This window comes from Saccostrea cucullata, unplaced genomic scaffold, assembly GCF_032062105.1.
Source record: "Saccostrea cucullata isolate Sc308-1 unplaced genomic scaffold, CSIRO_AGI_Scuc_v1 ctg848, whole genome shotgun sequence".
Lineage (NCBI taxonomy): Eukaryota > Metazoa > Mollusca > Bivalvia > Ostreida > Ostreidae > Saccostrea > Saccostrea cuccullata.
The window spans coordinates 34134-47337 of NW_026941208.1; the positions used below are offsets into that span (position 1 = coordinate 34134).

General features: G+C 30.5%; 1 protein-coding gene across 8 annotated transcripts in view; it reads right to left on the reverse strand.

The window, feature by feature from the left end:
* Positions 1–5977: 5977 nt before the first annotated feature.
* Positions 5978–13204, reverse strand: part of LOC134257419 (uncharacterized) — a 51071-nt gene continuing 43844 nt past the window's right edge. For all 8 annotated transcript variants that reach the window (XM_062740037.1, XM_062740035.1, XM_062740036.1 and 5 more), the window contains 9 exons: positions 11095–11234; positions 10471–10562; positions 9935–10019; positions 9432–9503; positions 9119–9214; positions 7762–7920; positions 7281–7376; positions 6956–7199; positions 5978–6293 (listed from right to left, as the gene is read on the reverse strand). In XM_062740037.1, the coding sequence (XP_062596021.1) occupies positions 6271–6293; positions 6956–7199; positions 7281–7376; positions 7762–7920; positions 9119–9214; positions 9432–9503; positions 9935–10019; positions 10471–10562; positions 11095–11234 (1007 nt within the window). In that variant the 3' untranslated portion in view covers positions 5978–6270. The remainder of the gene's footprint in view (positions 6294–6955; positions 7200–7280; positions 7377–7761; positions 7921–9118; positions 9215–9431; positions 9504–9934; positions 10020–10470; positions 10563–11094; positions 11235–13204) is intronic.

Sequence of the window (13204 nt, forward strand, 5' to 3'; positions counted from 1 at the left end):
AGCTAGAAAAAAAAACGTCGACTTCTTTGGAAAAATATTCAAAAAGCACATCACTGAAATAACAAAAAAAAAAAAAAAATTGATAACGGCAAATGCCATTTTCTGCTCATTTAAAATTGGAAATTTGTAGCTTCCATTTGAAGGTATGTTTCTTAAGTATAAATATCCAGGCCTCAATACCATAAACAGAGAACAAACTTGGTAGTCATTTTTATTTATTTTGAATTCTATGCAACACATGGGCCTAAACATCGGCAATGTTGTGTAATGTACAAATTCACGGACATGTGAAAAAAAATTCATTCAAATCGAAATTATTTTAAAAGTTATACTGATTTAGAAATTTGTTCTCAGTTCATGGTCTTGAGGCCAGGTCACCAATACCAGGATGTTTTAGTCAAATTAAAGGCAACGGAGCAGTGCATGTAATTACTAAGGTTCCAAGTGGATACTGGCTGAATACTAAATCGACCTGGCCAATCAAATGTCGGGATCCCAATGCTTGACTCAGCTTTCCTCTTTAATTATCAAATACCTGCTCTAATTATTTACATTTAGATGAATAACGGCTTTTGAAATGCTTGAATATAATGACAACTTCACAAGATTTTAGTCTAACATTGAAGCTGCTAAAAGAAGTCCATCGAAATGAAAAGTTTCTAATCTTTGAAAGATTTAACCATTCATCATGGAGCTTCTATCTTTTCAAAAACTTCCTTTATGGTGTTACTTTGATCATTGATAAAAATGTATAGATTGCTTGTTTAGAGATAAGAACCCACTTTTGTGACTTGGATCAACCACTAGTAGTTCCTTGATTCTCGTATAAAGAAATCTTCCCGGTACATGTAATACAAAAAAATCGAAGTCTATGGCGAGATACAGAACTTGATTTTTGATACTAGTTCATGTTAAGGAAAATTGCACTTTAGTCGACTTGTAAAATTCTACTATAATTTAAGTGAGAGAACAATTTCATACTATGGATAATTTGTTTCGTCATCTATAGCCAAATCCTCAAAATTTTAAATCAGATACACCTGTACCAAGCGTGTCTTGAAAAGTTCTTCTGAAACTGAGCTTACAACAATTTTTGATTGATTGATTGATTGTACGTATGTTGTTTAACGCGTCCCTCTCGAGAATTTTTCACTCATATGGACACGCCACCACTTGCCGGTGGAGAGCTACAAATTTTGTCCTATATACTCGGCACTCAGGGCCATTGATCAAGGAGGGATCTCTTTTGTGCCAGCATCTACTGCTACACGGGATCTCGGTTTATACGGTCTCATCCGAAGGACCGGTCTCCACGTCCAACAGTTGGATTCGAACCCGCGATTTAAGGATCGACTCTTTACTTCGCGACTCTAGAGTAGACGCTCTAACAATGTTTGAAGAGTAAAGTCAAGTTAGGTTTAAGAAAAGACCAATATCAGAAAAAGTTGGTGCATTTGGAACGCTCTCAATCATTAATATATAAAGATATTGAAACTGTTCGGGTTTTTCTCGGACATTCCTTGTTTATGTTGAATAAAACATTTGAATTATTTCTTTGAAACTGCGCTAAACGCAAAGTGTGAAGGAATGACGGAATGGTATTTGGACTAAATCACATGATCCTGCCGGGGCATTTAAAATTTTATCCAAATGATTTGTGGCAGCAAAAATCAATGAAAGTATATCAATGGCATACCAGTTATACATGTAAATACATACACGTATATTTGCAATTTGGGAAGGAAAGGTAAAGGGTTAGACTAAGGAACATTCTTCCTGTTTTCTCCTCGTTCTCAGTTTTTGAAAGGAATAGAACAAAATAATGAAGTCTACTACTAAAACCAAAATTCCAGAAGTTTGGTTTATGTACATTTTTTAAAGTAAGTTATTTGTCCCCATGGTAAAGAAGAAAATGCTTATGTACACTCTTAAAGCACTTTGAAAAAAATGCATTGATTTGATTGAATTTTTCAAAGTTCCTTGATTTTGTCCCAGTTTAACGCACTTTGGAAAAAAAAAATCTAAAGTGCTTTTATTGTTTCAAAGTGTTTTGACACAGCCCACCCGAGCAGCAGTTAAACTAGAATCTGCTGGAGAAGACAATTTTTTCTGAATTATTTCCACCTTGAATAAAGGAGTGGCTCTCCTATATAACAAACATTAATTGTCTTTCCAGGGAAATGTAATGTGGCAAATGTGATCTAAATTGGTCCATTAACTCTTACGAAGTTAAGATGCTAAAAATTATTAAGTAAAGCTCACTTGATAAAAAAAACTTGCACTAATGCGCAGATCTTCATTTGGCAGACTCTTTATATCGAGTGTTCATTAAGATTCTCTGCAATCGAGGAGACAAACGATCTGCTTTCATTTCAAATTATGAAATGCACCAAGTATTTGAGCAATCAATCCTTTTACCACTGTTAAGAGATATTTTGTTTGAGATTCTTCCCTTAACACTAACATACAAGTAGGTTAAACAATAATAAAAAAAAAATCAACTAAAAATTGGTTTCAGTATTCTGGTGTCATGGAGGAGCTGGCATCATTTGTCGACTGGTCACATCAGCAGTTAGTTTCTTGTCAAGATGGGGAAAATCTGGAAAATCCGTACTTAATTTCATATGCAATACTGGCCTAACTATTAGTATGAAAAACAGCCGTCAGCAATTGACTTAATGATAGATTGTATATGTATTTGCTGACAAGGTCATTGTATCGATAATAGAACTTGCAAAATGATTACTTTAAACGAGATTGCTGATATTTTTGTTTCATCGACTTGTTTCTGCACCCAGAACGTGCTCTTGCGTATCGAATCAACTGAGAAATTTAAAACCCATATGCAGGCTATAATGATATATTGCTGCATTGGTAAGGAGGGTGGATGATTGAAAAGTAACCTAAAAGCTGATCTTTTAGTTACCATGGATAATTTTTATATTAATAATATTTAGTATTGGTATGGAAATCTTTATCTGAAGTGATGAAAAATTGTACGTTTTGAAGCGAATGATATTTGGCAAAGTTTCTTCTTAATATCCATTTTCAAAAGAATCCTTGGAATTTTCAAGAAACCTCAAATGATTAACTCTACGTCTTGTATATACTTGTTGAGATTCTACCTCACTGACTACACTAATAAGAGAAGTAAAGAAAGAGCATTTAATACATGGATCTAGAAATACTGAGTGTGATTCTGCTTGTAAGGAGTTTATTGAGTTTATAAAACTACGTATATGCACTATATAATAATGGTACTTCAAATTGAATTTCGTTTTTTGAGAATACTGTAAACGTATTACATTTGGCTGTATATTCTTGTTAGCGCTTTTGGCGGAAATCAATCTCAAGTACAACGCTAAATGCCTCGCACATATGAGAAAGAGCATTAAGATATATGCGCTAAAACAAATCCACGCTAACCTGTTCAAAATCCAAATTCCGCCGAACATCGTACGCACTAAATATAATACATTTACAGAAATCAAAAACGTTTAAAGCGATTTGCGATTTTTAATAAAAATACCTCCCGAGACTGAGTTGTATTTCAAATTACATGTAAGATAACAAGATCCAAACTACTCTATTATAATTGAAATAATTTTAATAAATTTTATCAAATTAGTGCTGTTACCAATAAAATACTTCAGACTTAGTTCCGCGTCGTGTTCAAATTTCGTAAAACAGAGCGAACATAAGACTTTTTATTTTAATAAGATTGTCTTAGTAACGTTTGCCTAGCTGGATCAATACATTTTATCATGTAAACTATCTATTCTTTTTCACGTCAAAATTACTCATGAAAAATAAATTATTTTCATATTGCCAATCAAACGTTTTTAAAATAAGATTTCAGCCTTCATTATTACCAAAAGTCACAATGTTCATAAAAAACTGACCCATGGTCTTCAGAACTCATAATATATGTATATACATCTTTTTCAAAACATTAGATAGGTGATAAAGAAGTTTTTTTTTTATCAAAGTAGATAAGTGATAATTGTTCTTATTGAATATTGTCACTATCGTTACCTCACCCATATAGGCCAGGGGCCCATTTTACAAAAGAACTTACAACTAAGACCAAAATTTCATTCTGCTGATAACTTTCTAATTTACTTTGAATTGAAAAAAAAATTTAATACTTTTAAATGGAGTATAGAAAGATAGTTTTACACTAGCAGTTTTAAACAGAATCGTTCGTTAAACAGAACTTTACAGTCAACGTAAGATTTACGTCTTAGTCGTAAGTTCTTTTTGTAAAACGAACCCCAGGACTCTAATCATAATTATATAATTGAGAGAACAGGTCAAACACGAAAAAGAATTTTGGAGTAGATGTTCGAAATCTATTACTAAAGATATTGTAGATTATTTTGCACCGACACCCGACCTTTTTCTACACATAATGTGCACTGATGTGGACAACAGCCTTGTTGATTTACAGGGTATTGTTTTTAAGGGAAAATGTGTAAGGTCAAGTGTCTGTTTTTGTGATTAAAAATGTGAAAGCAATGTCAAAGATATTTGAAAGAATTTCGAAGTTCAAGGTACATCAAAAATCGGGTCCTTATGTGATTAAGAATAACGCTGATGTTTTCAGAGTCAATTCCTTTTTTCAAGTTTCAGGAACTTAATGATTCCTTGAAAATGATTGTCAAAGGAATAGGGAAATTCTTGGAAAAAGTAAATCTCGAGTTTTTTTGTATATTAGATTTATGATAAGACTTGGCATACGTCTGAGTGTTTTCTGTGAAAAATGCTTATCCCATTCACGTTTTGAAACTGTTCATGTGGACTTAAGAAAACTGTCTACAATGTCATAACAACAACAGGGAAAAGAAGTTCTTTGCCTGTGTACCTTCCCGTTGTTTTCTGAAAATACGCTTAGGGATAGACCTTCAGTTTTAATGTCCAGAAAAATTTTAAACAATAATATGCACTCTTTGGTTGTTAGTCTGGGAATACACATTGCAGCTGTTGCAGAAAAAAATCATTTAATTTATGCAGAACTCGCTTAAACGGATGATGTGATTTTTTGTGCAATAGATGCAACGTTAATTCCCAAACTGACAAAATAAGACATTTTATTGTATATATTATAAACATGAAAATTAGAATCTAAAGTAGGATTCAGAGTATCAATAAAAATTGAGTTAATGCTATGAAAATCATTGTATATTCCAATAATGGAAAAAGGCAATGTTCAAGAAATAAGAGTAACAGCTAGGTGATATATACATGTACATGTACTTAATGTTGTTTACTGCCAAACGGTAATAGTTTACTTAATAAATACAAATGTAACGGAGAACACTTTCAGTGGATGTAAATATAGTTATGTACTTTGACAGCAAATACAATTTATCTTTGAGTGAAATTCTGACTGCTGTTTTCATACTACTTATCAGTCCATCATTTACACTCTGAATTGATGACGAATTTTTCCGTTATATCCCAATCATCACAAGGAGCACAAAGGCGGTTGTAATCGGTCAGCAGGGGATGCTCACTCCTCCATGGTACCTGATCCCACCTCTGATGTGTTTGGAGGTTTTTGTTTGCTCTGCTCCTATTTTTGTATTGTTTTATGAACCTTTGATCTTGAATACTTTACATTATCTCCATATATTTCATCCAAATTAAAATCACAATGGGTATATTTCGTAGACAACATTGGATTTGCAGTTAACGTTTTCAAAACTTTTTGTATAGCAACTTTTTCCAAGCCAGATGAATAATAAACTGTTTGTAATTATATGTTTTGCAGTTAAGGGCAGAAGTAGAATATAAAAAGGATACACAAATACTTTGTATTCATAGATATTTTTGCCTAAGGTAATATTTACCCTTTCACTTTAAATTTGCCCTTTTTATGATCAGACGAAATTATGATAAGAAAGAAATTTTGCTGTCTTCTTTCAATTTCCCTCATTATCTACCAAAGGGTAAAGTGAAATATAAAGAAATACAATAACATATGTTTAAATTTTATTTTCATGAACACAAATACATAAAAAACTAATTGAAAATCAAAACATATAAAAACAAACATGTATGAAACAAAGCAGCATTGGATTTTCTGTTTAATCCATTAAAATTTCGGTATCTCTCTTGGAATGAAGCAACAATGAGTGTTCATTACAAAATGGTCGTTCGTGAGAGACATATCTGGAATAAGGGATTCCAGTTCAGAATTTGAAACCAAAACATGAATTTGTGGGATCCAAGGTTTTCGTTCCTTTCTAAAATGTCCTCTTGTAAATGTCATCCTTTTGCAACTGTTCCATCTATAGAAGAAATAACTTGCTTTAGTATTTTCAGATATTCTTACATTTCATTCATTTTCAATATTTCCACACTGTAACTCCTGTTATGTTTTTTACGAAGAACATAGTTTATTATACCAGATGTTTTTATTCTAATATTGATAGATAAGGTATATTACAAATAATCAAAGAAGATTGTACTAACTTTAATGTTTACTGCAGTGAAATGATATTTTTATGATTAATGACTAAAACTACAGAATTCTTGTAGGCATCTTCATTAGTTTTAGAAATCTTTTTATATCACCTAAACTAATATTTTAATTTTATTATGACTATTACTATTTTTATGATTATTATCATTGTTATGCCTGCATATTTTTGAGCTAATACTTCAAGTTAAAATAATCTTATATCTATTAAAATTAATATTAATGTTTTTTTTTTTTAAAGATTTACTTTGCAGATAAGAATTCTTTTGTAAAGATATACATGTAAATTATCGATTGACATATTGAATTTGATTAGTATGAATTTAAATTAAAGATTTTGTTCTATGAGTGTACCGTTAAACAGCATTAATAAGATTTTATGACAATTTACTTTAAAAATCACTGAATATTGAATATTGATATCACATTTATCCATTTACTTGTATTTTTATAATCATGATAATATCTTACTTGAATGTGTGTTTGCAGCAGCAGCAGCATTAGCATAAGCACCAACAAGTGCATCCAGTTCACCCAGGCTTTCTTCCATGACGTCATCCTCCACGTCATCCATTTCGTCACCCTCTTCAATTTTACCCCCGTCCCCATGGGACAAAGAGAGTATCCTTTCCCTAACTGATTCATCAGCACTTTTTTCAAGTTCTTCTTTGGCCGCAAAATATCTCAAAAAAGTCATCGTAGATTTGTATCCTTGCTGTTAATGTAAGTAAAGTATGATTTAATGGACCAAATAATTATCGAAAAAATCTTTGCAAAAAAAGTATAAATAATTTACTTGAACAGCGAATAGTCTGTCATCCTCTTCCAGCACGAAGTCTGAGGTCCCCACATGGCCAGTGTTGATTCCGACCGTTCTATCTAAATCCTGATCCTGTTAATGAGAAGCATTAATTAATAATCATCCATTTAGCTAATTATTTTGTTAAAATTCAAACATCCAAGAGACTGAAATTTTGATGTACTGATAAAAAAAAAATAATAATTTTGAAGAATGTTACCATATTTGAGGGTAAAGGATTGATATAAATGTTGTTAAACAATATGTTATTTTCTATAACACAATTAAAAAAAAAATTTACAATCATTCGACTTTTTAATTGCTAAAACTAATTTAATACGAATTTCGTTTTTTTAAAATAATCATCGCTACTTTTGCATTCTTCCAAATTATTTACTATTTCTAAATAGTATTGCTTAAAGAATACAAATCGGTGAAGAAGACCTGAAATAATTTACCTCTTTGTCTATATACTTACGTTGACAAAGGCACGTTTAACGTTTGTTAACAAAGCGTTCTGTAGCGTGTCAAAAAATTCAAAAATTCCATTAATGTCCCTCCTCTGGTAACCTAGGAAACGCTGCTGGAGGCTGATCCCTGTCCCTTGGATGAAATTGATCAACTCATTGAAATTAATCTAAAATATAAAAATGGCAATCAACTTAATTATCTTTATTTTGCTTCATTAGCGTGCTTCAATGTGTGTTAATACTTATATATGCATGAAAGTACACAGATAATGATGACGTAGAAAAACTTGCGCGCTTTCTAGCTATTTAAAAATTCAGGTAATGTATGTTTTTTGCACACGGCCCATCTAGCGTCAATTCAGTGAATGATCGTTGGTTTTGCATTGGTGATTGTTGGTTTTGCATCGGAGTCTGTTGATTTTGCAAACGAGTCTGTTGATTCTGTTTTTAAGGTTGTCTGTTTTGTATTTTATTATGTTTATAAAAGTAGTAGTTAGTTTTGCATTAACGTCTTTTTTACCCTCTCCACCGCCCATAAATTAGCCTTGAAAAATGAACATCTCTCTACAAATCAGCAGAATTTGGGGTTTACTTACCCTTGCATTTCCTCTCATGTGGATGATAAAAGCATGAAGAGATTCAATTTTATTATCAAGCCCAATTATAGTTTCATGCAGAAGAAATTCATTTATCGTATTTCTTTAAGGTAATTCCACACTCCTATGATGTCATAGGTTTTTGCAAAAACTGTAATTAGTTTAAATTCACACCTTATAGAAAAATATCTCTTGGAAGAATGCTTTACAATAGGTGTAATGATAAATATTGTTTAGTTAAAGAATTCAAAAATGCATATTTTCTATATTTAATCAATTATTCAATCTTTAAATAATGTTTACAAGGGCAATAACTCCTTCTAAGGTCTCTTCATTCAGGCATTTGCTTTTCTGTAAAATAGTTTACCTGATATTCACAATTCAAAAGTATCTTTTAAATAGGAAGTACTTAGGAACACTCAGCATCAGAATTATGCATATTAACCAGTTTTTGCATATTTTCATCAATACTTTTAACAAAAAAAAATGTACAATTTTTTGATGTTGACATACACTTCTGTTTATTTATGCTTTGCATCTTAAATAATATGGTGACCTATACATTTTTTTTGCAATAAATGGAAAGTTTAAAGTATATTGAATGAAAATATATGCAGTTTTTGTACTTTGAACCTATAAAATTGTGAGTGTGGAAATTCCTTAACACAGCTGAAAATTCAATGATTAAATAAATAGATTCACTGAGTTAAACTATAAATTAATGTTGCACAATGTCGGATAGTAATTCAAACAGACATTTATAACATACCTCTCCATTTCCATCCTTGTCTAGAATTTCAAACGCCTTTTGAACAGTACAGTCTTTTCCAAATAACATTTCACTGCTTTTCTTGGTAAACTCTTCCTGCAAAAATTTGTTAGAATGGTATGAATTTTAAGTGTTATGTAGTTTTCATTCCATTCAAAATAGATTACATCTCAAAAACCTCTTCATTCAAAGTTGGTATAAATGTAGGCATTACAAAGGAATAATATGGAAGTTTTTTTCTCAAGTTTTGCAAAGAAAATGTGTCGTTTCATTTAGTTTAATTGTAAGATATACCCTTTGAATATGTACTTACGTCCTTAAAAGCATTTTCTAATTCTGCTCTACTAATGGTATGGTCTTTGTCCAAATTATGTTTTCTTAAAACCTAATAGAATGATAAAAATTTTTAATGAAAAAAAAATAATCAATACGGATAATGATTTGTAACTGTAGTTAGTTTTGTTGTCAATTTGTATTTTTACTCTTTGTATTTTTGAAAAAGTGGACTCTATTATTATGAAGCTTTTTTAAAAAAAATGGCTAAAACGAAGTAGACTGGCATATTTATAGATTTTACTAATGTCTGTCTGCAAAAGCATTTTTTTTTTCAATTTCAAAAGAAACATACATTTAGCATATAACACATTAACAAAAAGCAATATAACTTCCAATAAAACAGTCCTTGAACTAAGGCATAAAAAGGCAATAAAACTCAATATGTATCTCTTATTTCTTTTTCTTAATATAGACATTGATGTGTGGTCTTGTGAATTACACAGCAGCAATAATCCTTTCAATGTAGTCTTATTTTCTGACCTTCAAAAATTCATCCACGGCCATCATGACTCGTCTGTGTTCTCGTTTTGCTTTTTCTTGAACTTTTTTTCGTTCCATTTTCATTCTATTTGATTTAAAAATACAGTTCTAAAAAAACTTTCAATGGTTTTATTACTGAAAATAATAATGATTTAGTATTGTTTTTTGGTATAATCATAATTGTTTTTTTTTATTTTTCAAACCCTAATGGAAATAAGCTTAAATGTACATTTCTTTGCTTTACATGTAAGATTTCATTCCTAAAACTTTGATTTCTTTTAAATGTACAAACTGACTTTTTTGTCACAGAAGCAAAAAAAAAAATGTATTCAACAGATGTCTGTCACATTTTATAGAGCTTTCAATGTATTTTTCAATTATAAGCTTATTATTTTTTGTAGATACATGTACCTAATATCCAAGTGTTCATAACATATCAAAAGTATCTATATTTACACACTTTTTCTCTTACTCTAATACTACTTTTTTATTAATACTGGTATATTTATGTGTGAATTGTCAACTTTTTTTCTTACGTTGCTAGTTTTGTATTGGGAGATGGATCTAAATGTACACCTATTCTTTTCTCCAACATAAATCTGAACACATCTGTCTCTGAATCTGCATACTACAAAATATATAATTAATTAGGATTAATAATTAATCAAAATAAGAGTTTATCAATTTTATCTATTTGAAAACATTTTATGAGATTAAGTGATATATCTTGCAAGGAACATAAAAACAATCAATCAACACAGAATGAATCATAAGTAAATGAGCATGCGTCTTTACCTACATTGAGTTATTCGCCTGTTACATTTACATTTCATAAGAATTACTTATACATATAAATGTGACTTTAAGTGATTGGTTACGAAAATAGAAAAAAAATTCATCCTGCTAAATTTCAACAAATGATTTTATTTATTATATGGATGCTCAACTGACTTAGAAGTTTCTCAGTGTACATACATATTTACTGTAGTACTTAACCTTATTCAATATCATAAACCAGAAACAATCTACATTGATTACATATTGTAAGTTATTAAACTTATAGAGACAAATGTTATTTTTTTACTTTATGCATGCATTTTTTTTAATTTAAAATTTACAAATTTTACAGAATGAGGCTAAGTGAATTCTATTTTTAGTACCAGTAGAAAACCCAGTGTTTTCAATGGATCTTTGTACTCTCGTTTAAATCTCACTCGTCTGTCTAACAACCGAGGAAGATCATCTAATGGCTGAAGCTTCTCCAGAAAACTGTCATTGGAGTCCATAGAAAGCCACCAGCCTACAAAGACCAAAAGGAAAGTACAGACTTAACTTTCAAAAATTAAACTTAGCTAGAAATTAAACGAGCAACCATATCTGTGAGTGATTCCACTACATATTTTCACAGCAAAAATATATACATGAAATTAAGTATCAATACCATGATAAAGGTAAAGACAACAGAGAAAAAAAACTGATCTTAAAAAATCTTTGACATTAATTATGACAATTATGACAATTTGTGAAAAGAGCATAAAACAAGGACCCCTGGAAATTCCAAAGGTTGGGTCAGGTGCCTTAGGAGGAGTAAGCATCCCCTGTTGACCAGTGACATCGGCAGTCAGCTATATGTGTTGATGAGATGGACCAAACATTCCATAATCAAATTCAGCATAAAGCAACCCCATTACAAAAACATGAGAGGAGTGAAACAATGCAGCCAAAATACTAGTACGACCCAATGATACATGTATGTTGTATTTGCTAACAACGACATTACAAGGAACATAAAATTTACGAAATGCCGACTTTATATAAGGTTGTTAAAATTTGTACGCTTTTTTCTTCTATTTTTGATTAAAACAGAATAGAGATTAAAAGTTAAAATTTTAAACAAACAGTACAAAAAAACCAAACACTAACATTTACTACAGTGTATACTGAGAAGGTCCATATCACATGTTCCTGCTGAGACTCGTTCTGTTAATTTATTGTTTATGAATACATAAGTGATGTATTTAAACCTTTTAAATTCATTCATCTTTTCAACTTCGTTGATTACCAGGTATGTCAAAATCAATAAAGACTAGGGGACAACAAATTACAATCGACATTTTTTTTTTCTTTATATCTGGCAAATTTAAAATCAATTTTCCGTATATTATCAAATGTTTTGGGCTTGGTATTTTACTTATGATGTTGCCTTCGACCAATACACTGTACCATTTAAACCGCATGATTCGCTTTCCACAATCATTTAAAAATTACAGAAAAACCCATATTTTACTCTAGCTTGACGAATTAATTATATGTCTGTACATCAATTTATCATTTAAATTTTAATAGCTTTGTTTTTTTAAAATGTTATGTTCCATCATTGTCAATTCAATTCAAACAAAAGAAAGGAATGTTAACACAGACGAGGGTACGGCGAATGTTTGAAAATAAACATTTTAAAGGCAATTTTTAACTAGAAGACAAAATATTGTCAATTTGATTTTTTTCACTATGATAATCATACATTGGCTTCCAATATCAAGTCTTCGAACAAAATCTCATCTTTTAATGTTTCATAATTTGAAGAATTATTTCTGTTCAAAGTCTTAGAAGTTGCAAAACATTTCATTATGTTCTTGACTGTAGCCGTCTTTTAATCTTGTTTTCATGATTATAGGCTGTTAATTATTTAATTTTCTCTCTAGTTAGTGTATGAAGTGAATCCAAAATAGTTTGAATAATTATTTGTTCTCAGCTTTCTTATTCTCCTGAGAATTCTTTGATGTGCAAATTCAGATACTAGTACTCAACAGATTCTTACATAATCTTTACAAGTATTAAACATCAAAGATATTTGTTGAATGAATGCGTGAAAGAAAAAAAAAAGAATTCGTAAATGTAATGTTTATATTTCTTTCTTTAATTTGTATAAGATGCAACCTTGTGAAATTTTTTATTCATTGATTTAAAAGGATATGTACATCTGAGGAATTCTTTGTTTGTATAAAAGTATCTAATTTGAAATTTTGAATATGTTTTATTACAAAGGTGAGTGAAGGTGCATGGGTTCATGTAACGTTACAGTTTAACAATCACCGTTTTTATGATCGTATCAAATTAAAAAAAAAACAGTTATACATTTTTTTTTCTTTCAAATGAACTACCTGAACATTTTAATAAAATCACAACTCTGAAAAAGAAATTCGTCATATCTAAGAATTGGTCGCACACAGAGAACTAAAGCCCCAAGATTCGAAGTTCATTTGGCGCTGT